Source organism: Hipposideros armiger, unplaced genomic scaffold, assembly GCF_001890085.2.
Source record: "Hipposideros armiger isolate ML-2016 unplaced genomic scaffold, ASM189008v1 scaffold_540, whole genome shotgun sequence".
NCBI lineage: Eukaryota > Metazoa > Chordata > Mammalia > Chiroptera > Hipposideridae > Hipposideros > Hipposideros armiger.
The window spans coordinates 951,407-975,589 of NW_017731890.1; the positions used below are offsets into that span (position 1 = coordinate 951,407).

The 24,183-nt window shown below is 57.4% G+C and overlaps 1 protein-coding gene across 13 annotated transcripts in view; it reads left to right on the top strand.

Moving 5' to 3' along the window:
• Positions 1–24,012, top strand: part of RAP1GAP (RAP1 GTPase activating protein) — a 63,018-nt gene extending 39,006 nt beyond the window's left edge. For 5 of the 13 annotated variants that reach the window (XM_019668850.1, XM_019668851.1, XM_019668841.1 and 2 more), the window contains 22 exons: positions 1,718–1,753; positions 2,855–2,902; positions 4,140–4,178; positions 4,562–4,747; positions 7,701–7,804; positions 8,068–8,146; positions 8,572–8,625; positions 9,725–9,808; positions 10,021–10,121; positions 10,256–10,385; positions 11,448–11,603; positions 12,036–12,107; positions 12,724–12,810; positions 13,223–13,360; positions 14,978–15,109; positions 17,063–17,317; positions 18,067–18,176; positions 19,170–19,283; positions 20,665–20,788; positions 21,766–21,868; positions 22,231–22,334; positions 22,968–24,012. In XM_019668850.1, the coding sequence (XP_019524395.1) occupies positions 1,736–1,753; positions 2,855–2,902; positions 4,140–4,178; positions 4,562–4,747; positions 7,701–7,804; positions 8,068–8,146; positions 8,572–8,625; positions 9,725–9,808; positions 10,021–10,121; positions 10,256–10,385; positions 11,448–11,603; positions 12,036–12,107; positions 12,724–12,810; positions 13,223–13,360; positions 14,978–15,109; positions 17,063–17,317; positions 18,067–18,176; positions 19,170–19,283; positions 20,665–20,788; positions 21,766–21,868; positions 22,231–22,334; positions 22,968–23,207 (2,478 nt within the window). In that variant the 5' untranslated portion in view covers positions 1,718–1,735 and the 3' untranslated portion in view covers positions 23,208–24,012. Of the gene's footprint in view, positions 1–1,717; positions 1,754–2,854; positions 2,903–4,139; positions 4,179–4,561; positions 4,748–7,700; positions 7,805–8,067; positions 8,147–8,571; positions 8,626–9,724; positions 9,809–10,020; positions 10,122–10,255; positions 10,386–11,447; positions 11,604–12,035; positions 12,108–12,723; positions 12,811–13,222; positions 13,361–14,977; positions 15,110–17,062; positions 17,318–18,066; positions 18,177–19,127; positions 19,284–20,664; positions 20,789–21,765; positions 21,869–22,230; positions 22,335–22,518; positions 22,558–22,967 lie in introns of all 13 variants that reach the window. The other 8 variants (XM_019668853.1, XM_019668852.1, XM_019668848.1 and 5 more) reach the window with 7 other exon arrangements.
• Positions 24,013–24,183: the final 171 nt, after the last annotated feature.

The following is a 24,183-nucleotide window of genomic DNA, read 5'->3' on the forward strand; positions in this document are numbered from 1 at the left end:
TCTGGGGGCATTAATGTGCCCCCATCACTGTCATGCTGGCATTGTGTTGGGCACAGATGCCAATGCTGCTGTTGTACAGGGTGTTGGGTGGACAAGCATATTTGTCTACCTGGGCTGTAGGTGTGTGTCTGTGGTTTGTGCTGTAACTGCCTGTGGAATTGTCTTGTCCAAGCTCAGAAGTGTTGGGTGTGGCCATAGGTGACCATGGGTCAGCATCTCCCGTGGACTTCTGGGGTGCGTTTCATGGGGTGGGCTTTGCTCCTGTGGTCAGGCCTGAGTGTGCACATGGGGTGTTTGTGTCTCGTGATCTTTAACAGAGCCGTGTGTGTGTGTGTGTGTGTGTGTGTGTAGATGGGTGGTGTGTACTCAAACGTGTACAAGAGGTGTGTGAGGTTCACACCTGTACCCCTCATCCTTGGTGATTAAACACTCCCACAGTTGCCGCATGCTTTTTCTTTTTCCCCGAACTCACTTAACATCGTGGGATCAAGTCTGTCATGTCTGTTACACAGGGTACGTGACTCGGATGGGGAAGGTACGTGGAAGTGGGGCTCTGTAGCTAAGTTTCCGTGAACTTGCCCACCCATGTCTGTGAGTGCATGTTATTTTGTCTCTCCTCACGCGGCTGGGAGAGTAGTTTTGTGGTGTATGACATGTAGCTTCACGTGCAGTTACTGGTGTGCAGATCTGCACAGGGGGGGCTTGCATGTGTGTGTGTGGCTCTTGTGTACATGGACCTGTATGTGTGTGAGTGGGTGTGCTGTTGTGTAACTTAGGACACCAACACGTGTATTTACGTGTCAGCGTTTAGCTCTGAGTCTAAGAATTGGTGTGCACGGACCCCGTGGGTTTGTGTGTGTTTACTTTCTTTGGTACAGTGAGACTGTTTAAATATTGGTGTGTAGGCCTGTGTGTGTTTGAGCAAGAGAAAGAGTATGTGTTTCCTGGTGCTCAGTCCCATAACACGTGTGTGTGAGCTCAGGCGGTGCCCACACTGGGCAGCAGGAGCTGGGAGGGGCGGGGGAGGGGCACTCACTGTCCTGGAGACTCTGGGGGCTTCCCAGGCCCAGCCCCCAGCCCTGCCAGCCGTCAAGGATGCTGCCTTCCAGGAAGGCTCACAGGGAGTTGGCACTGGAGAGGCCGGAGCTGCCAAGGCAGCTGGCAGATTCCTGATTAACCCTGCATGTGCCCTAGCCTCTGGAGAGGCTGTCTGCAGAGTGAGGGGGAAGGAGTGTGTATGGACTCACACACACATGTTGGGCCAATGAAACATCCCAGCGTCCTCTCCCCCAACAGCCCCCCAGCCCACACTGCTTAGGGGGAGGGTGGGGCCCACTTCCAGGAGAGGTGGGTGGAATCAGACCCTCCTGAGGGTCCCAGCTGGGTTCCTCTCTGGGGCTGAGACCTGGCACCCTTCTGAGGGGTCCATGGGCTGATCCTGGCACTGCCAACCTTGTAGTGACATGGGAGAGACGTGGCTGTCCCCAAGGGTTACATCCCTTTATCTGAGGCACCAGCCTTCTTCTTTGGGGAAGGGGACTGAATGGGGTGGCTCGTCCCTCAGGGGCCCATGCTCTGGGCTGGTAGGTCCAAGATGGTTGGTCAGAACTGGGGGGGACCTGGATGGCTGGGTTGGGTGCAAACTCCTTGGGGGCTCAGCAGAATCAGCTGGACCACTCTGAGGACTGACTTGCTGTCACCCCCTTCTCTGTTGCAGAACACAGATCTGTTTGAGATGATTGAAAAGATGCAGGTGAGGTTGGCTCTGCAGCCTGTTCCGGGAAGACATAGAGGGGGCTGCACTGGGGCGAGGGGCTTGCTATATCTCCAGCCCTACGCCTCTCTGAGGACAGGCCAAGAGCCCTTGGTAGACTGCGCAGGAAGGAGATGGTGGCAGTGCACTGCCCAGAGCCCTCTGTCGGGGGGTCACAGGGTAGAGACTGGTAGTGGCCAACTCCCTATCTGACCGTGGCCCCACTTGCGTCTCCCCAGCTTCCATGCCTGTGTAGGTCCCCAGCAGGGCTGGGGTCCCCACCTCAACCCACCCCCACATACACACACCATCTCCCATCTCCCAAGAGGCATCGCAGACTCTGTAGGATCCTCGCGTAGAATGGGAAGAGGGACAGATGCCAGGGCTCAGGGCAGCCGGAGGCTGTGCTGCAGGTCGCTGGCGGTGTTAACGAGCTGGGCAGCCGGGGCGTGCAGCCTCCGCCCTTCTGACTCCTGCCTGCCCTCCACTCCCCAGCCCTGGGCTTCCAGGCCCCGGTCTGTTTTCTGCAAGGGTATGTGTCGGGAGGTGGGCAGGGGGCTGGCGTGACTTGAACAAACCTTAGGAGCTTTACCTGATGTCAATCTACCCTCTAACCCCTCTCTTCTGCCCCTTCCTCTTCCTCTGCCTCTCTTACTTAGTCTTTCTGTCTCCACCTTTCCCCTCCTCCTCTCTCTCCCTCTCTCTCCCCCTCTCTCCCCCTGTCTCCCCCTCTCTTCTCCTCTCTCTCTCTCTCAACAACACGTATCTGTGTAGATGCAATAGTCTCCCCCTCCACCTCCCCACACACAGGCACGTGTGCACCACCCCTGGCCCCACTCCCAGCGGCAGGCATTCCCGCACAGAGCCCCCAGCCCCTCCCTGCTACAGCTGGGCTCCTGCAGCCCAGGTTACCAGCAGGACAGCCCGCCCTGCAGAGAGGCCTGAGTAACCGAGCACCCTACCCTGGGAGTACCCCACACCAGTAGGCTTTCCCCTTCTACACAGGAAGGGCTGCAAGTCCAGCGGGAGGCAGCGCTGCAGGCAGGGGAGGGGTGTACCGGGCGGGAGGGGTGTAACGGAGGTGTCACCCTCTCTCTGCAGGGAAGCAGGATGGATGAACAACGATGCTCTTTCCCACCACCCCTCAAAGTAGGTCTGAGCCACGACCACCCCACCCTTCCGTGGGCTTCGGGAGCAGCCTCTCCAAAGGTCTTGGGGACCTGGAGGAGGACAGGAAGGGGGTGGCAGGCTCCCTCCCTCGGGTGGGGGTGGGGCCTGGGAAGTGCTGCTGCAGCTGCCCACCCAAACAGCCAGCTCTGGAGAACCCATCGCTCTTTCATGAAGTAGTGCTACTGTGGGGGTACCCAGCCCTGACTCTGCAGGAGTTCCGACATGTGAAGGCTCTCTCCCTTGCTCTAGGCCTTCATTCCAGCTCCTCCCCTCCTGTCCTCACCGCCTCTTCACCCCGCCTCTCCAGGCTTCCCCGTCCCAGAGTTGAAGCCCCGTCCCTCACAAGACAGCCCCTGTAAAAGGTTTTTCCCCTGGAAGCCAGCTGTGATGTGCAGCTGTAGGAAGATTCAAACCCAGGACCCAGGAGGCTTATGCTCTGCTGCTCCCTGTAGCCCCTGCCTGGAAGGCTTGCGGGGGGGAGGGGGAGAGGTGGGGGTGACCTGGTTGACCCCCAACTCCCATGAGGTGACTGACAGGAGGCTGGGGACTGAAGGAGATGCTAGGAGGCTCTTGTTTAGACTCATATTTTTTTGGGGTGTGGCGAGCGGGAGCTGCATAGCCCTTCCAGGTAGGCATCTGGCTCTCCAGTTGGTGATTGTGGAGGAACCCCAACCATCCAGGGAGTGGGCCCAGGGCTGCAGGGGGTGAGGGTTAAAGAGGGTTCCTGGGCATAAGGCTCCTGCTTTGTCCAGGGCAGGGGTTTTCAAAGTGTGGTCCTCAGACCAGCCCTATCAGCACCACCTGGGAGCTTGTGAGAATGTAAATTCTCAGGACCCCCGAGGCCCAGGGCATCAGGAACTCTAGGGGTGGGGTGCAGCCATCTATGTTTAACGAGCCCTCCAGGCCATTCTGATACACTGATAACCACTGGTCCAGAGATTCCTCCTGGGGAGGCAGTGAGCCTCCTTTCCAGGCAGGACGAGCCCCAAGAGGCTGCCAGCACTCAGCGAGCTAAGTCTGCCTGAGCACCTGCCTCATGGGGTCACCCCAAGGCGAGCCCTGCCCCACCTGTGAGATGGGGACATGAGGACACGGCCCCATCCACACCCCCAGCCCTGGAGGCTGGCCAAACAAAGGCGCATTCTGAGGCAGGGGCTGGAAGTAAAGGGCGTGGATCCTGTCCCAGCTGGGCCTCTGCCCTGCTTGTGTTTTGCAGACGGAGGAGGACTACATTCCCTACCCAAGCGTCCACGAGGTAACCAGCTGGGGCCCCTCTGAGCCCATCCTCACCCCAAGCCCTGGAGGCACTCACGCAGGGAGTCAGGATGCCCTGGTCCTCCTTGTCGGAGCCTGACCGCAGTTGGGGCTGGAGACTCAATTTATAGCCTCAAGACGTCAGAGCCCATCTGAACCCAAGGCCTCTGAGCCAGACATTGCAGCCTTTCTGCCACGGTCATGCTCCTCGCTCTACCTGCCCCCACCCCAGCCTTTGAGAATGGGACTTGGGGCTCCTTGTAGTCTGGGACGGATGTTAGGCTCTGGGTTGTCGCTAGTACTCCTTAAGTCTGAGTTGGGGAGGTGTCCCGGGGCCTTTGGTGGGGTGCAGCATGGGTGGCTCTCAGCTGAGTCCCCCTTCAGGTCCTGGGGCGAGAAGGGCCCTTCCCCCTCATCCTGCTGCCCCAGTTCGGTGGCTACTGGATCGAAGGCACCAACCACGAAATCACCAGCATCCCTGAGACAGAGCCGCTGCAGTCGCCTACCACCAAGGTGAAGCTGGAGTGCAACCCCACAGCCCGCATCTATCGGAAGCACTTTCTCGGCAAGGTGGGTGGCCTGCTGGTGTTGGGGGTCTGGGCCTGGGAGGGAGCAGAAAACCCCTGGGCTGGAGCTGGGTAACAGTCCTAGAGCCCTGAATCTCAGGGAGCATTGCATGGTGGATTCACTCATTCGTTCAACAAACATTTATTGCAAAAGGCAGTATTATGGCATAGTGGTTAACAGCAGCGACTGTACTAGGGTTTGAATCCTGGCTCTGCCACTTACTGCGTGGGACATAGGACAAGTCACTTACCTTCCCTGTCCCCGTTTCCTCAACTGTAAAAGTGGAGATGGTGCCGATATCCACCTCCTAAGGTTGTTATGAGCCTTTAATGACAGGATGCTTGTAAAGTGTTTAGAATAGCATCTAGCACAGAGTAAGACTCAATCAGGGTTAGCAAATAATGAGCACCAGCTGTGTGCCTGCCCCTGCTCAAGGCACCAGGTATGCAGCAGCAAACAAAACATACCCAGGCCTGCCCTTGGGCAGCTTGAGGTGGGGGCTGGGAAGACTCAGTAATGTCAAAGTCGTGGCGTGACCTGGATTGATGCAACCTCCACCCCACCACCAGCCCCACAGCAGGGACCCTGCCTGGTCACAACTTGTCAGAGTGTCACCCAGCAGTGTTCAGGCGAGAGCTATTGGGCAAGGTTGTGGGGGTTGGAGGGGAGGTCCCACCGCTGGGACTCTGTATATATCAGATTCCACACCAGGTGCTGTCTCTACATCAGTTTGCTCTGAGTTGGTGGAGTGGAGTGTGGGCTCTGGGGCCTTGAGACCTGAGTGCAAGTCTTGGCTCTTCCATTTATTGATGGTGTGACCTTGGGCAAGTTATTTGACCTTCCTGAGCCTGTTTCCTCATCTGTAAAAATGGGGATAATAAAAATACATTAAAGCATAGAGAACCATGCCTGGCACGTAGTAAGTACTCAATAAATGTTAGCTGTTATTATTACATCTTCATAATCACCTGTGAGATAAGGATTGTCCTAGTTTTTCAGAAGGGGAAACTGAGGCTCAAAGAGGTAAAGTGACCTGGTCAAGGTCACACAGTTACTGAGCTAGGAATTGGACCTAGCTCTGGCTGACCTCCCATTAAGACACACTATGAGAACAGACAACAATATTGTATTATAATTATGCAATGTGATAAATATCACTACAACAGCAATCATTACAATATATGAAAGTAGCAAAGTAACATGTTGTTACTTAATTTGTTACACAGTGTTGCATGTCAAATAATATATAGTTTAAAAATACATGCTATGGGAGGGGTCCTGTTTCTAGGTGTGTGTGCGTGTGTGTTGGGAGGAGGGGTGACTCCTTGGGGAGTTGGGGGGCTCTGTGACCTCATTCTGAGCTCAAGATGTTGGCCTGACCCTGGGGGAGTATTGGTGCTAAGGTTGGGGGGAAAAGGGGTGGCACCCGTTGTGACTGAGACTAAAGCAGCAGGCCTAGGCTCAGGAGCCATTGCCTGGAGACAAACCCAGAACGGGGCACTGGATTCTACCTTTAGCCTGAGCCCTGTGGGTGGAGAGAGACCTCGTCCTGCACCCACTGTTCAGAAGCTCTCAGCTGGGTCCGCAGGTCATGGGATCTGGGGACAGGGGGCCTAGCACATAGTTGGCACTCAGGAAAGCTTTCTGAGGCGTGACAGGTGACAGAATGAAGGTGGTGCTTTGGGCACAGAAGGATCTGAAGAGATACAGGTTGGGGGATCAGAAAAGGCATGATGACCAGGGTGAGGTTAGCAGCATGGAGGGGCGCGTGCCCCAGGGGGCTGGCAGAGCCAGGGCCATTTCCTGACTCCCAAGTAGGGGACAGAGGAGCAGTGGGGCCTGTTCTGGCAGAGGGAGGAGGTTAGGAGTGGGACCCTGAGCCCACTCTCACACTGTCCCTTGGGCTCCCTTGGTTCTGGGTAGGGGTGTCGGGGCAACTCCCCACCCTGAGGGCTTCAGTGCAGCCCCCCTTGCCAAGTGCCTGCCATTCCCTCTCCGCAGGTGGTACCAAGCATTGAGGGGGTTGTCACTCTGTGCCCAGGCAGGGCTGAAGGGGCCCGTCTGCCCCAGGTGCCCTCAGACTAGCCCTGAACTGCGGATTTGTGGAGACATATGCCCCAGCCCTTGCCTCTTTCTCTTTCTGCCCTCTGAGCACAGGTGTTCGTGTTTAAACAGGACTTACTTCCAGGATGACTCCTGGGGCGGGTGTGGCTGGGAAGCCCGCCCCACTCCCAGGGCCAGGCTGCGGTGTAATCTCTCAGCACTCCTGGCCCTTGGCTGTGGGGCTTTCCACCTGGAGGTACCAGCCCTGGGCTCCTCTCTGAAGGGACCGTCCCTGCCACGACCCCTGCTGCAGTTTCCCTTTGGGTCCTCTGGGCTAGTTCTTCCCAACCTGCAGCTTCTCCTGGTGAGGCAGGAGGGTGGGAACCTGCCAGGTCAGCCCAGTGTATTCATGAGATGTTTCACTTCCTGTTCTCACGGGTCCCTGGCTTCAGGGGCCATAGGTTGAGCAATTAGTCTGTTGGCATATTTGTATTGAACCCCTACTGTGTGCCCAGCCCTGAGAAGGGCAGGGCTGGGAGACAGGTATGAAGATAGAAATGTAGTCTTGACTTTGATGAGGACTAAGGTTTCTATAAATTTCATTGACGACCTACTCTGTGCCAGGCACTTCATCTCTTTCAGTCCCTGCCACCATCCCACAAGGTAGGTGGCCTCACTCTTATTTTATAGACTAGGAAACTGAGGCGCAGAGAGGCGCGGCGACCTTCTCAGGCTCCCCAGCTGGCAAGTGGCAGAGCAGGATTTGAATGTGGGTCTACCTGGTGCTATTAGCCATGACACCTGCTGTTTGATGAAGGACCCCCATTGGGGAATGAGTTGGCTTTTTGATCTGGTTTCTGGAAGCCACACACTCAGCCTTACCCGCTCCCTTGGCCCCCACCTCCCACCACAGGAGCATTTCAATTACTACTCACTGGATACTGCCCTGGGCCACCTTGTCTTCTCACTCAAGTATGATGTCATCGGGGACCAGGAGCACCTGCGGCTGCTGCTCAGGTGAGGGTGGGGTGAGGGGCCCTGTGACAGTAGTGAGGGCTGAGGTCTTACAATCTGAAAACCCATCTCATTTTACCCACTTTTCTAATCGAGGCCCAGAGAAGGGCAGGGATTTACCTGAGGATGCACAGCATGTTAGTGCCTGAGCCAGGCCTGGCCCCCAGCATCACTGCTGGCCCTCTTTGGTGTCTTACTTTGTGTTGAGGGGCTCACACCTCCCTTTCCCACTGCCTAGCCCCTCACCGTGGGCTTTCTTCTCCCAGGACCAAGTGCCGGACATACCATGATGTCATCCCCATCTCCTGCCTCACTGAGTTCCCCAACGTGGTCCAGATGGCAAAGGTGAGGCCTCTGCTTCTTCATGCTGGGCCCCCTTCGGGTTCTCCAGATGGGCACACAGCTGGGCTGCAGCTTGGCCTCAGCACACCCTCATCTTTAGCTCCAGGTCCTAGCCCTATGTGCTGCAGCCCTGTCTCTGAGATCCTGCCTCTCATGTGTTCCCATGATGTCCACATGCTGCTATGTGTTCTGGGGCCCTGTCCCCTGTCTGTGTGCTTTTGACACTCTTTAAAGCACCAGTGGGTACAGGGAACCCCAGTTCTGTGCACCCCATTCTGAGCAACTCTGAACCCACAGTCCTGCTTCAGCCTGGTTGTTCCCTCTCCTTTCTGCTGCTGTCCTCCCCCAGACCTTTGCCTGGGAGGCCCAGAAGCCCCAGCCCCTCTTCCTGGCCTCACCCTTAGGTACCCCCTTATCTCCTCCTGCAGCTGGTGTGTGAAGATGTGAATGTGGATCGATTCTATCCTGTGCTGTACCCCAAGGTATGGCTGGATCTGGGCCATGCTCACTGAGGGTGGGTGGGTAAGTAGGGGACTGAGCATTTGTTGGGCACCTGCTGTGTGCAGGGTACTTTTCCTGAGTTCTCTCATTTAATCCTTACAATACCCCTGCAAAGTCGACAGTTTGCAGAATAGGAACCAGAGGCCCAGAAAGGTTCTGTGTCTTACCCAGGGATGCACAGCAGACAAGAAAGGCTTGCATTTAAGCCTAGTGTTGTCCGCCTTGGAGGCATGCCTTACTTACCTCTGGAAACTCTCAGTGTCATTTGGAACCCTCCCAAGGGCAACCTGTGCTCCTGCGCCAGGTGACTCCACTGGCCTTGTGCCCTGACCCCAGAGGGGACCTGGCAAGAGAGACTAACACAGGCACCTCCATAACTGCTGCCCCATAGACAACAGCTGCATTTCCAGCTCTGCTGCTGGGTGCTGGGTTTGAGGTGCTGTGACAATGTGGAAAATGAGATAGGGTCTTCTGTCTTCAGTGAGGCAGGAGGGCTTCCTGAAAGAGGTGGGCCTTGAAAGACACATAAACCCTTGTAGCTCTGACTGAATTCTAGAGCAAGATGCGGGTCCCTGAGGGGTGACATCATCTGGGAAAGGTCCCTGAGGAAAGGGGCCTCAGAAATTAGATCCCATCGCTCAGTTACAGAAGAGGAAACCGAGGCCCAAGGTGTGGAGGGGAACTTGCTCAAGGTCCCATAGCACCGTGGAGGGACTCAGCCTGGTTTAGAATAATGAGGTGGGTTTACAGCAGAGCCAAGGAGGGAGCTGTTATAGAGTGGAGTAGGGGCAGGAGCTAATAGGCAAAACTCAGGAGCAGTGAGTTTGAGCTTCGTGATCCAACAGACCCGAGTTCAAGCCCCGGCTCTGCCACATGCAAGCTGTTGACCATAGTCGAATTAAGCCCTGAACCTCGGTTTCTTCATCTGTAAAATGGGGACAGCCCGAGCGTCTCCCTCAACGGGCTTGTTCCGAGGATTAAATGAGATGATGCACGTGGAGTGCCGAGCACAGAGCTCGGCACATAATAAGAGCAAGCAACCGTTTCAGCACTGTTTCACCAACTGTCCCCTCCCCGCAGGCTTCCCGGCTCATAGTCACCTTTGACGAGCATGTTATCAGCAATAACTTCAAGTTTGGAGTGATTTATCAGAAGCTTGGACAGGTGTGCTCACCTCCTCCTCCCTGCTCCCCCACCCGCCTGGCCGTTTATCTGGGACCTCTGACCTTTGCCAGGGAGAGGAGCACCTCCCCAGGGACTCAGTTTCCCAGGAGCTCAGGCTGCCAGAGGTCCCCCTTCCAGGCTTCTCTGGGGTGGGGGAGGGCGGCTGCTCAGCAGCTCCAGTTCTGTGACCCCTACCCTCAATGTGTCCCCAGACCTCTGAGGAGGAACTCTTCAGCACCAACGAGGAAAGCCCTGCCTTCGTGGAGTTCCTCGAATTTCTTGGCCAGAAGGTCAAACTGCAGGACTTTAAGGGGTGAGCATTAGAGTGGGATAAGCAGAGTACAATCTGACCCACGTTCTTGGGCACGGAGGGAGCCCCCATCCTGGCCCCATGGAGGCCTGGCTGGGGCTGGAGACTGAGCCGTGGCCTGGGGGGGCCTGGGGCAGGTTCCGAGGAGGCCTGGACGTGACCCACGGGCAGACGGGGACCGAGTCTGTGTACTGCAACTTCCGCAACAAGGAGATCATGTTTCACGTGTCCACCAAGCTGCCCTACACAGAAGGGGACGCCCAGCAGGTAGCCTGGGCGCTCACCCACCCACCTGTCCTCCTGTCCCCCGTCTACCTGTCCGTTCAGTGTCTGCCACACCAGGCTCAGTGGGCCCCACCCAGGACATAGAAGATGGCAGTTACCCAGTCCCTTCCCCCACCCTTGTGGGCTCTAGTTGGGACAGGGGAGAAAAGCTGTTAAAATGTTGTGAAAGCCTCAGTTTCCACATCTTTGAAAATGGGCATAATAATGGTCCTACCTCATAGGTGAACATAAACGGGGAATGCACATACAGTGGCTCGAAAAGTATCTAGTGCTAGCAAGAGCTCAATAAATGTGAGTTTGTATTTTTATAGGGCGTGAAGGGCATTGTGGGGTCATGTGGGGGGCTGACTTGGCAGGGGTGGGAATCAGGAAAATCTTTCAAGATAAAGCGCCTTTTAGGCTGTGAAGGGGCTGGGAGAAGTGAGGGGGGTGGGGGTGTTCCAGAGAGACCAGCTTCCGCAAAGACCTGGAGCTGAGGAAGTGTGGGGCCTGTTCAGGGAGCTGAACTCGGACATTTGTCACCTTGTCCTCAGCTTCCTGCAGGCCTGTCTACCTTACCCCACATCCCCAGCCCGGGGGGGTGAAACGGTAATGTGAGAAAAATGGCAGTCTTTGTTCCTTACTTTTAGAGTCATTTTATTTTCTTTCAATAAGATTCTCTGTTCATTTTAGCAACATGAATCTATACTCAGTGGAACTGTTGTTCAAGAAGGGGCCATGTTTGGGGTATTTAGACAGGAGAAGGGCTGAGCATTAGGGCCTGGGGACCAGGAGCCCCAGGTTCGAGTCCCCTAACTCACAGCAGGGCCCTGAGTCACTTCTCTCTTGGCCTTGGTTTCCTCATCTGTCACAAGATTCCAAGAAAACAAAAGTAATTTCAAGACAAGTTTCTCACCACATTTTTTTGGGGGGTGGGGAGAAGCAGATCCTTAGATGTGCCCTCTGCCTACCCCAGGCCCCCCGCCACATCCCTGTGGGCACCCTCCCCTGCACCCAGTGACCCCTCTCTGGCCAGGGTGTGAAGGCCTGTGGCCCTGTGCTCAGTTGCAGCGAAAGCGGCACATCGGGAATGACATCGTTGCCGTGGTCTTCCAGGATGAGAACACGCCCTTCGTGCCCGACATGATCGCGTCCAACTTCCTGCACGCCTATGTGGTGGTGCAGGCCGAGGGCGGGGGCCCCGATGGCCCCCTCTACAAGGTGGGTGATCTTAGAGCTTCCCAGGGCTGCGACCTCAGCCCCAGCCCCGCCTCACTCACTGTGAGGCCCCTCTGAGCCTCAGTTTTTCCAACTGTAAATAGGGGGACTGTCCCGAGGGCTCTAAGCTCCCCTCTTGCTCTGATGATAGAGGATTCCTATCCTGTCCTCCCTGCTCCCCAAAGTTGCCAGCCCAACCCTGTCAAAGAGGCCAGTTAGCTTCCTCTGCCTTCATCCCTGATGGCTCTTGAGATCCTGCACCCCTTCCCACCGCTTAAATGCAGGGCCAAGGATGGAGGAGCTGAAATGCTGGGGTTCAGTCATCCAGTCAGCAGTCACGGAACCTCCCCCCCACCAAGGGGCAGGCTAGGGAGGTGAATTAGGAGTTTCAGGGTGGTGTGGGGACCCCACAGGGACTGCTGCCCTCTCTTCCAGGTCTCCGTCACCGCCAGAGATGATGTACCCTTCTTTGGGCCCCCGCTCCCGGATCCCGCTGTGTTCAGGAAGGTGAGGGGGAGCCCCAGGCCTGGTCATGGGCAGAGCAGGTCTCAATGGGTCAGGACTGGGTGAGGGCACACATTCTGCCATACGAGGTCCTGAAGCCCCGTGTGTGCCAGGGCAGCTGGGCTCCCCTAACTGGACCGGGGGCTCATTTTCCTCTTCCTCTTGATAAAAACTAACTTTTATTTACAAAGTCACAGAATAAACTATATCATAGTTTTACATTTTCCATAGCAAACTCTGTGGCCTTCCCTTATTTCTATCAATATTATCTTTTGGACAATTATAGTCTTCTTTCTTCCAAAATGTTTGGGGAGGGGGTGCACGTCTCTCTCACCTCTCAGAAGCCACACTTGGAGCCTTGGCTTCAGCACCCTCCAGACGGAGGCAGTAGGAGACCCCCAACTCAGCCCCTTAATCTACGGGGTTTGCTCCCCAGAGGGTGGGCAGCCGTGAAGGCCATAGGGGACCCTCACAGTTGCCGGGAAACTGAGCCCAAGAAGGTGCCCTGGGGGTGAAGAGGGCCACTCCCCGGGCCCCTGACACACTGGGGCTTACAGCCCCTTGTCTCTGTGTTCTCTTGACCCCCCTTTTTCCTCTCCTTCACACTGGGGGCTCCCAGGGGCCTGAGTTCCAGGAATTCTTGCTGACAAAGCTGATCAATGCTGAATATGCCTGCTACAAGGCGGAGAAGTTTGCCAAACTGGAGGTGAGGATGGGCTGTTCGGGCTGAGCCCCTCCTGCTAACTTAGAATTTCAGCCCTGCCCTTTGGGAAGGGAAAAGCCACGTTCAGATCTTGGCCTGAGGGAGGGCTGCTTGGGGGAGTGCGGATTTACAGATAAGTAGGGCTAGGGGCAAGGGAGGGGACGTAAGGCATTTCTAGGGATGCATGACGAGTGCCGGGGAGGTGGACAGACTGGCACAGAGGATTGCGTGGGAGACAGGGAAACTGGGGGTGGGGACATGAGGCCAGATCTTGGAGGGGCCAGAGAGAAGCCCGCGTAGGCTTCCCGGGACCCAGGCCCTCTCCCCACTCGTTCAGAAGGTGGCCTGGTTTCGAACTGTGGGACGAAGGGCTGATCAGTGGGGTCTGTCCTCATGGCCTGGGCCTGGCCCACAGGAACGGACACGGGCCGCGCTCCTGGAGACGCTCTATGAAGAGCTACACATCCACAGCCAGTCCATGATGGGCCTGGGCGGTGACGAGGACAAGATGGAGAACGGCGGTGGTGGTGGCGGCTTCTTCGAGTCTTTTAAGGTGAAGGGTAGGGTCTACCTGGGCGCGGAGGGGCAAGGACATGGTTGGGGTGGGGTCAGGGGTGGGGTTATGAACTGGCTGAGGGGGTGTGGCTAGAGGCAGGCTCCCATTGGAAGTGCAGCGGGATGGGAGCGTGGTCTGTGGCTGGGGAGGAGCTAATGGTTGGAGGCGGGGCCTAGGCTTGGGGGCGGAGTCTGCCTGGGAGTCTGCTGAAGGTTGGAGACCTCAGGGTGGCAACAAGGTGCCTCTGGTGCCAAGGGTGGTGGCTGCCTGGTCAGCAGGTGGAGAAGAGACGAGTCAGCCTCTATCCTGATGGAGGTAAAGAAACAGGTCCTGGAAGGGGTGTGTGAACCTTGTGGCTCTAGGAGGGGGACCTGGCCTGTGTGACCTTCAGCCAGGTTGACGCACCCTGGCTGCCTCTGGTTTAGCTTAGTGTTCAAAGCAGAGATTCCCTGGGTTCAAATCCCAGCTCTGTCACTTACCAGCTTGATCATTCTCTGAGCCTCAGTTTCTTTATTGATCAGGTAGTGTAATGGCAACATACATCATACAATTGTTGAGAATTATTTGTAAAGCAGGTAGATTTATGCAATATAAGTTAAACAGCAAAATGCAAAAACACTATTGTATTTTGTTGTCCAAAGTGAGAGGCAGAGGAGGACTTCAATTTCTCCTCCGATAGGGCCTGGATGCCCCCAGGCGGCAGGTCCCCAGGCGGTGGCTTCTTTGCCACTGTCTCCTCCACCCGCAGGAGGACTGACTGCCCACCCTCCAGGTGCTCAGCCAGGCCGGTTGTGCTCCACCCTCACCCCAGGCAGGCCACAGAGCTGGAGATGTGGGTTCACATGAGGAGATTAGCCCAGCTGCCCAGTCCTGTGCTGGACTGAGGCGAACAGACCGTCTTTGAGAAAGACGCCTAAGGAGAGCCGTGCCTCTGCCCACTGGAGATAGGGATGGATGGGGCGAGCATGACTCGGGGGTATCTTCTTTGAGGGAGGGCTGCAGTGGCTCCACATCTGGTGGGTGGACCCGGCTTAGGTCACAGAATTTCTCAGGCAGCAGAGCCCACAGCTCCGGGTTTGGGTTTGGCATGTGGGTTTGAGACTCAGCTCTCCTTTGGTTTCAGCATGTGTGAAATGGGCATGGTAACAGTGCCTCCCTCTGGGGCGGATTGAAGGAGAGGGTGGATATAAGAAGTACCTGGCCCCGTAGTTTCAGTATGGCATTCAGGATAGGCTGGCTGAAAAAAGCAAGGGAGGGAGGGAAGAAAAGAAAGAAGGGAAAAAAAGCTTTAAGATGTTTTCCTAAAAGGAAGAAGCTGAGGTTTCTGGAGGGCTCTCTGGGCATACTTGTGGCCCTGACCCAGTATTTTCTGCAGTTGTCACAACAACCACATGAGAGACTCAGGGGGGCAGAGGGGTGAAGTGGCTTGTCCAAGGTCACCCAGCAAGTTGGCGGCAGAGCCAAGGCCCAAATTATCCTTAGACCATGTGGCCTCATGCGTAGGGACTTCCTGGGGTCACCTAGGAAGAGTGGCATTGGTGGGAAGTGACCTGGGCTCAAGGTGGGGGGCTTATGAAGCCTGTGCCTCCTCCACCCCCACCCCCACCTTCACAGAGGGTCATCCGGAGCCGCAGCCAGTCCATGGATGCCATGGGACTAAGCAGCAAGAAGCCCAATACCGTGTCCACCAGCCACAGTGGGAGCTTCGCACCCAACAACCCTGACCTGGCCAAGGCGGCTGGAATAGTGAGTGCCCTCCACTGGGGGCCCTCAGCTCTCCCCTGCCTGCTAGGCCTAGCCCCACCTCCCCCGCTTGCCCTGCTGTCCAAGGGTTGCCCATTCTGGGCTCTAGACTTGGTCTAGCCACTGCTGTCCGTGGGGTCAAGTTGCCCAGGCCATGACACTGGGGCGCTGAGAGCCTGCAGCCTCCTTCCCAGCTCCTCAGCCCTCCCCTCCTCCTGGCCCCTTATTCGGGTGTGACTTTCACATGTAGGGCAGCCTCTATATCACATTCCTTATTGAGCACCTACTGTCTGTTGTGTACTGGGAATTGCGCTGCTATGTGGGCACCTACTGTCAAGCCTTGAGTTTCTGGTAGCACCTACTGTGTGTCAGGCTGTGGGCACGTACTGTGTATCAGGACCTGGATTTCTGTGTGAGCACCTGTGTGTGCCTGGCTCTGAGATGCTGGTGGGGACCTACTGTGTGTCAGGACCTGGGTTGTTGTGTGGACATGTACTCTGTGAGCATCTACTGTGGGCCTGGCCCTGAGTTTCTGTGAATGCCTTCTGTGTGTCAGGTTCTGGGCTGCTGTGTGGGCATAAAGTCTGTAAGCACTTACTGTGTGCCCAGTCCTGGGCTGTTGTGTGAGAACCTTCTGTATGTCAGGAAATGCACTGCTGAATGAGCACATAATGTGTGCTAAGCCTGGATATCAGTGAATGCTCACTGTGTGTCAGGAAGTGAGATGTTGTGTGAGCATTCACTCTATGAGCACCTACTTCTGTGTGCTGGGCCCTAGGCTGCTTGCTGTGTGAGTACCCACTGTGTGCTAGGGCCTCTGTGGTTATGGCTACCTATTGTGCGTCAGGAATTGGGCTTCTGTGTGAGCATCTCCTGAGTGAGCACCTACTATGTGATTATTTACTGTCTGCCAGGCTCTGTGGGATTCTGCTACTAATACGGGGGGGGGGGGGGGGGGCTGTGAGTGCTGGGCACACAGGATGGTAAGACCTTCAATTGTGGGCCTAGCTGCTTTCCGCCGCCTCGTGGCCACCCATGGTACTGCATCCACGGCTCTGCTCCCCACTTCCCATCTATCCCTCCCTCCCTCTCCCAATCATTTATTGACTGCTGCATGCCAAGCCCTGTGCTCAGTACTGTGAGGCTGTGTCACTTGTGGCAGGAAGGACACCTCCCCTCCCCTCAATCCCTGCCCCATGATCTGGCCTGGCCAGGGGAGCAAGGCTGGCCCTCTGCTGTCCAGCAGCCATCAAGTCCACTGTCATTTGGAGAAACAGGCCCACCCTCCCGTCAACCCAGATTTATAAGTCGCTCCCTTCCTTGCCTGGAGTGGCCCAGCCTCCTGTGGGTGGCTGTAGAAGGGACCCAGGGACAGGGCCAGGCCAGCAGTACCCACCATGGCAGTAACCAGACCCATTTCTGTTTTTGTTTTTTGCACAACTCTCTCCTCTCTTCATGTTGCTTCCTTTTCCTTCCTCTCGCTCCCTGTTCTTCCTTCCCGTCCTCTCTCCCCCTCCACTTGCCCTGGCCTTTCTCCGCCTTCTTGCACATTTACGTTTTTCTCCCCTCTGGCACCTTTCTTTTTACTCCCTTCCCTCCTCGGTCCCACTGCTTTCTCCCTGGGCCCATCTGCATCTGTCTGTCTGTATTTCACTCTGTGCCCATCTCCTGTGTCTGTCCCCCCCACCCCCAACCCCACCCCCGTGTGTCCCTGTCTGTATAACCATCTCTCCTTCCTCCGCCCTCTGTCTCTCCTTCCTCCTCTTCTCTCCTTCCCTTCCACGGCCTCGTCTTTCTCTCTCCCAACCCCCTGCCCCACTCTTATTTGTTTCTCTCTGTCTGTCTTTCCCTTCTTTCCCTGCGTCATCTCTCTGTGTCTCCTTGCCATCTCTTTCTCTCTCTGACTCTCTCTATGTCTGTCTGTCTGTCTTTGCCCTGCCCTCTGCTGCTTGCCAGTCATTGCTTATTCCTGGGAAAAATTCGAGTAGATTCGGACGCCGGGGCAGTGCCATAGGCATAGGAACCGTGGAAGAGGTTGTCGCCCGCGGGGCTGCCGGCTCTGGAGGCTGCCTGCACGCGCTCTTCTCTGCTCGCTCTCAGGACGGAGGCCATATTGGGGACGTTGGCTTCCTTTCCCTGGGACAGGCCCAAGGGTGTGCAGGATGGAGTGCCGGCAGCTCTGATGGCGCTCAGCACCTGCTTTGGGGCCTGGTACTTGTGCCAGAGCCAGTGCCCCCTGCCAGGGGCTTCTGGCCCTGCCCTGGCCCCTGGAACCCTGCCCCAGTCCCTACAAGAATCTGGTACCCAAAGACCCTATGCCCAGCCGCACGTCCCCCAATATCGCTGGTTCTGCACAAAGCGCCATCCCTTTCGTCTGCCCTGACTCCCTCTCTCCACCATGAACCAGCCTGGGGGTTCCTGCCCCTCCATACCCCCTGGGGCCCATCTTCCTGCCTGCCCAGAGAAGCTGGGGGCATGCTTCTGGTGCCTGTGGCATCCCACCCTAGTGTGTATGGAAACGGGGGGGTATCTGCCAACTGCTGGCCCAGAACCTCTCCCAGCCAGTTTGGAGATTCTGAGACAGGGCAGCGCTGGCATGGGGCAGGGGCTTCGGTTGCTATGCCCACTCTCTCCCCACTGCCCTTAGGCTGCAGGTCCCATGAAGCCCTGGGGTGGGGGCGGGGAGCCATCCTGAGGACTTGGCCTCCTCCCATCCCGGCCCAGAGTGGCTGCCAGCACCCTCGGGCCCAGCCCTGCCGTGTGACCTGGGCCCTCACTGGACCTGTTGCTTCCCTCTCTGTAAACTGGGAGGCCTGTCTCTGGAGATGGACATTGTCTCTCATTCTTTCTTGCTCGTTGCCTCTGCTTCAGGGCCTGGGGCAACAGGGCCCATGGTGGCATGTGGGGGACACCAGGGCTCCCAGAGCAGGTGGGCACTGAGTTGGGGCCTCTCCCCGCAGTCACTGATTGTCCCTGGGAAGAGCCCCACAAGGAAGAAGTCAGGCCCGTTCGGCTCGCGCCGCAGCAGTGCCATCGGCATCGAGAACATACAGGAGGTTCAGGAGAAAAGGTGGGTGGGGCGGGGCGGCTGGGTCTGTGTCTCCTCCGACCCCTTCCCTGACCCCCATTCAGTGGCATGGCGAAGCAGGTAGGAGGGAGCACCCTTCTGCTTCTCTGCCCCCCTCCGGTGACAGCTGGACGGTCAAGTCCCTGCCAAGTCCCTGCCGTGCACCAGGCACCAGGGCCAGCTCGTCACCTATCGTGAACTGTTTTTATCCACCGGCAGCTCTGCTGGCTCCCTGGGGTCCACATCTTGCACAGCAGGATGCTGTAGGTCAGGGGGTTCAGGGGCTAGCCCAGGGCACACAGCTGGTGAGGGGCGGAGCTGCGATTTTCTGCCTGGTCTGTGGGGGTCTGTGAGTGCATCTGTGGGGACAGGCAGCTCACTGCATTAGCAGCAGGGCAGCCCCTGAGAAGTAGAGGTTAGTTCCTGGGTGTGAGTCCTGTCTTTACCACACAGGGGCTGTGTGACCTTGGGAAAGTCACTGTACCTCTCTGAGCCTCTCTGTCCCAGTCTGAAAAATGAGGATAAGAACATAACCAACAGCATGCTGCGGGGGGTGCGGTGCAGTGCATATGAAGCAGGGTGGTGGGTGCACAGGCTCAGGAAGGGTGCTGGCGCTATCCCCGTGGCCAAGATAGCCCAGAATCCTGCAAATCCTGGGTTCGAGTCCTGGCTTCACCATGTCCTAACTGTGTATACCTGGGCAGGTTCCCTCCCATCTCTGGACTCCAGTTTCCTGATGCATAACAGGGGGTAATTATACCTGCTTCTGTGGAGAGGAGGATTTGGGGGTGTCCTGTCTTATGTAGGTGCTCCACGGTGCCTGCCCAGGCCTGGCCAGGGAGCCACAGAGACTGCTTTGGGGTTGGCCCCTGAGGATAGAGGGTATGAGTACGAGGCAGGAGGCACCCATGCCCTCCTCTCAGCACGTGAGCCTCATTCTACCCTTGATGCCAGGCCCGGTGCTGAACCCCCCTGCTGCCCCCATGTGCCCCGCAGGGAGAGTCCCCCGGCTGGCCAGAAGACCCCAGACAGCGGGCACGTCTCGCAGGAGCCCAAGTCAGAGAACTCCTCTACTCAGAGCTCCCCAGAGATGCCCACGACCAAGAACAGGTTGGGGCTTGGGGCGCATCAGGCTGGGAGCTTGTGGGTGGTGGGCTCATTCTTTTCATCCCCGCCTGGGCCTGGGCTGCCAGTAGCATTGACACTGCCACACCAGGGCGTTGGCGAGGCCTGGGCATTCTCACAGGTCTTCCTTTGACACACACCTGCTGCCAAGCTCTGAAATACAGCGGTGACCTGGGCATACATGGCCCCTGCCTCATTGGAGTGGTGGCCCAGTGTAACATAACCTAATGAGCTATTTCCAGATAGCGATATTCAGACAAAAACAAAGCTGGGGATACAACGAAGAATGACTGGGTAGTAAGGGGTTTTTTTGGGTGCCCAGGGAAGACATCAACATAGGGGTGAGGTTCGAATCGAGAGCTGAATGAGGAGTCAGCCCTGCAGGACTGGCATAGCAGAGGGAAGAGGCTTCCAGGTGAGAAGCACAGCCAGTGCAAAGGCCCTGAGGCATGCTTGAAGGATAGAAAGAAAGGCAGTACATTAGAGCCAAATGCGTGAGGGGCCAGACCCACATGAAGGGCCAGAGACAAGAATGGAAGCAGGGACGCCAGCAAGCAGGCTGCCCCTCCACTCAGCACTTGTTGGTAGAGTCCCCTCTCTGCTGGCTCTGGGGGCGTCAAGAAAACTCAAGAGTCAGGCAGGTGAACAGTGAAACAGGAAAGGGAGACAGGGATGACGAGAGACAAGGCACGCAGGACCCAGAGCGGGGAGGGTCACCTACCATGGGAGGAGGAAACACGAAGGGCCTCCCGGTGGAGGGGGCCGTTGGCTGATTTTTGAACATGAATTTGCTCCTTTTGGGATTTGAGGGAGAGTGAGACTCCAGGCAAGAATCACAAAGGGCCCGAGCATGGGACAAAATTGTGGCAGGGCGAAGAGAGCGGACTGTGAGTTGGAAGGCCTGGGTCCTGCCTGTTCTCCCACCTATGACTGGGTGATTTGGGGCTGCGTGTCTACTCTCTCTGTGCCTCAGTGTCTCCTCATCTGTAAGATGGGTCTAATAATGATAGCAATGAGAGAACTTGGGTTAAAGCACTTAGAACAGGGCCTGGCACAGAGCAGACGTGCGCTAGATGACAGTGTTATTAATAGTTATTATTATTGAGCACCAAGCCAAGGAACTTAGACTTTATCCAGGGATACGGGGACCCAGGAGAGGGTTTTGAGCAGGGGAGGGACACGATCCAATCCACATTAGGACGGACAGTGGCGGGAGGCGGCAAGGAGGCCTAGGGAGCTATGAAGCCACCACCAAGGTGCCAGGCCGGCTGCAGGCGGGCCTCTGGCTGGGAGGGCAGGGCCCTGGGGTCTTGGGCCAGGAGGGGCCCTGAGTGGGTGCTGGCTGATGGGATGCTGTCTGTGGCAGAGCGGAGACAGCAGCCCAGAGAGCGGAAGTGCTGAAGGACTTCTCCCGTTCCTCGTCCAGTGCCAGCAGCTTCGCCAGCGTGGTGGAGGAGACGGAGGGTGTGGACGGAGACGACACTGGCCTGGTGAGAGGCCCAGGAGTAGGGGTTCTGCATAGTGGCCTGCAAGGGGGGGCTCTTTGGTCCCTGGAGACGCTTTGGGTAGAAGCATGAGCCTGGGTGTGGCTGAGATGGGATCAGGAGACCCAGCCCAAAGGAATCATGCAGAATACCCCTCCCCGACTCTGAAGCCTTCCATGGCTCCCCAGTGCACCCCCAAAGAACCCGATCTCTGAGACCATTGAAGATCTAGTCGCTCTCTCCCTCCCTTCCTCCTCAGCCTCATCCCTTACCGCTTCAGCCATTCTGCACTCCTTCGCAGTCTCCTACATGTACCAGGCTGACTCCACCTCTGGGCCTTGGCACGTGCCATTTTCTGTCTGAAATGCCCTACTGCCTCCTCCTTCCCCTTTGTCTGACTGACTCCTGCTCATCCTTCTTGGCTCAGCCTCACATCACCCCCTGTTGAAAGCCTTCCCTGATTTTCTAGTCCCAGGCTAGGTTAGGAACCGCTCTTTATGCTCTCATAGAACCCTGGGCTTTGCCCTTTAGCACCCTTGGTCATTCGTCATTCGACACACGTTTCGTGGGCACCTGTTCCCTGCCAGGTCCTGCTCCAGGTGCTGCAGGGACAGCAGGGGACAGTGCAGACCCAGGCCCTGCCCGATGGGGCGTAGGGTCTAGAATTATGACAGTCTCTTCATAGTCGTCTTGCTCCCCAGGCGTCACGCTGTCTGAGGGCAGAGACCATGCACCGTGTCTCTCGGTAGCTTGGCCCAGGAGAAGATCAGTGAATGTTCGTTGAATGAACAAATGGGAATGCATACTGCCTGTTTTCACTCTGTCCTGTGGTCTCCCTGGGGCCCCCATCCTCTTTGCAGGGGGACAAGGGTGGGGGATTATAGACTGAAGCAGGGGGGGAGGGGCCCTGGAGGGGGACAGGAGCCAAGCTGTGCCGCGGAAGAGGGCTGATCTCCCTCTTTCTCTCCTCCCTCCATCCCCAGGAAAGCATCTCGTCCTCAGGGACGCCCCATAAGCGCGACTCCTTCATCTATAGCACGTGGCTGGAGGACAGTGTCAGCACCACGAGTGGGGGCAGCTCCCCAGGTACCAGGCCAGGGGTGGCTTCCCCCTCCAAGCAGGGCCACTCTCGTGGTAGGAGGGGTCGGGGCTGGGCACAGAGGGTAGAGGCCACTTCTCAAGCCCCAGGTGGTGGGTGGGCATGTGACATAGGGGACAGCGGGTGGGTCAATATCCAGCCTAAGATGACTAGGTGGCTTGGAGGGCTGGTGGCTTCTGGAAGGGTCTTGGAGGATGACTGGGAGGTAAAGCAGGGAGTTAGGGTGGGGCTCCCTGGGGGAGGGACTTGGCGGGATTGGGGAGCACCAGTGCCGACCGCCCATCCATGCCCATCTCCCTGGTGCCTCCCCGCGGCCAGTGAGGTGGCTCCCTCTTGCCCCCCTCCCCAGGCCCCTCGCGGTCATCCCATCCAGACGCTGGCAAGTCGGGGGACCCTGCATGTCCGGAGATCAAGATCCAGCTGGAAGCGGCTGAGCAGCACACACCCCAGCTGGTACGTGCGTGCAGCCGCTGCGGGGAGCCAGGGGTGGGGACTGGACCTAGAGGTCCCCCTAGGCCAGGAGGGGTTGGGCTCGTCCGGCCTGGGCACAGCCAGTGACTTCTGCTTACCTGTGTCTCCTGCTCCCCACTGTCCTCTGCCCTGTCCTCTGCCTCGCCGCCATTCTCTGTCTGTGCAGGGCTGTTAGCCGGGCTCCCCTCGGAAGGTGACTGAGCAGGTCAGACCCAGCCCTCAGCTCCTATTTGGTGGGGAGAGGGTGGGAGTGGGGGTTGGGATGGGCCAACTCCTCCCTGTTCCTCTGTCCCCTCTCTGGGCTAAGAGCTATGTATCTGGGTTCAAATCCTCTGCCACTCAGGTACTGGGTGACTTGGGCAGGTCATTGGCCCCTCTCTGGGCCTCAATTTCCTTATCTGTGCAATGGGGCTAATCAGCGCTGCCTCACCTCTGCCTTAGAGTTGCTGGGAGGATTTGATGGGAGACTGAAAGGGACTTGGGAATTGCTGGGAGGGAGGGGACCGGGGGATTCCCAGTGGGATGGAAAGACCCAGAGCCTGGAACTCCAAGGGTGGCCCCTGCCCGTGTCTGTCTCCCTGCTTCGTGGTGCCTCCATCTCCCTTTACCCTGCAGGTGAGGCCACAGAAGCACAAGGTGAAGATGCTGTGTCAAATCCAGGCAGACAGGACCTCTGCCCCCAAGGCCACCACCAGCCTGTGGACTGCCCCCTGTCTCCCCATCCCTCCCCTTGGCCCACTGTCTGGGCTGTCTCTACAGGGTGGAGCCATCCAGGCCTGGGAGCAGGGACGCTGCTGGCATTACCCTCACACCCCGGACTGGGGGACTGAGCTGGGGCAGGGAGTGATCAGCTGAAGCAGGACTCCAGGCCTGGCCTACCCCCACCTGGGCCCTTCATCACACCTTGGTGCCCGTCTGGTCTCAGGGGGAGCGAGATGGGAGGGGGAGAGTGTGAGATCTCAGTGCATACGGAGCCTGCAGGCAGTGGGATGGGAGATGTGGTGGAGTGAGCACTGGGCTGGGAGTCCTGAGTCCTGGCTTCCAATTAGGGTCCTGCTGTGTGACTCTGGGCAAGTCCCTTTCCCTCTCTGGGCGCCTCTGCTATCAATGGACAAGGTTATGTCAGAGGTCACTAAAGACTGTGATTCCATGCACCTGCCCCAGAATGGGGGATTGTCCTCTCAGGGGCCTCCCATCACCCCACCCTGCTTCATGGATCCCGGGGGCCCCAGGTGGGCTGAGGGGCTGGTTATTCCCACTGCCCCTCCTGGACCCTCAAGCTCTACCTAGATCAGCTGATGCCCTGTCCACTGCCTCCATATGACAGATAAGTGACCCCCTTGTGGGGGAAAGGGAGACCTACCTGGCTCCTTGGCCAGCACCCAGCTTCACCCCTGCCATCCCATCTTCTGGGCGCTCCAGGCTGAGGGGTCTCGGCTGGCCTAGAGTAACAGGTCTTGCCTTTGTGCACCCCCCCACTCACTCCCATGGAGGGGCAGCCAGGCACAGCTGCTGTGAGCCCACATCCTTGTGTGTGTCTGTCCACACTTTTTAGGCGCCACGCCAGCCTTCCAGCCCCAACACCCATTTTGGAAGCCCCTGTGGCCGTGTGTATGTTGGTAACAGTTGTACAAAATAAATTCTATTTATCACTATTGTACCCTGAGTTGGACCTGGCTTTGCATGAACCCTGCCTAGACTGACCCCAGACAGGTCTCAGTGGTACCAAGGGGGAGGGGAGCCTGTCTCCCCTCCCCCACCGGAGCTGCTGGGTCTGGGGGCACCTCCAAGGCCAAACCACGGGCCCTGGGACCACCAGTCCTGGCTTCCT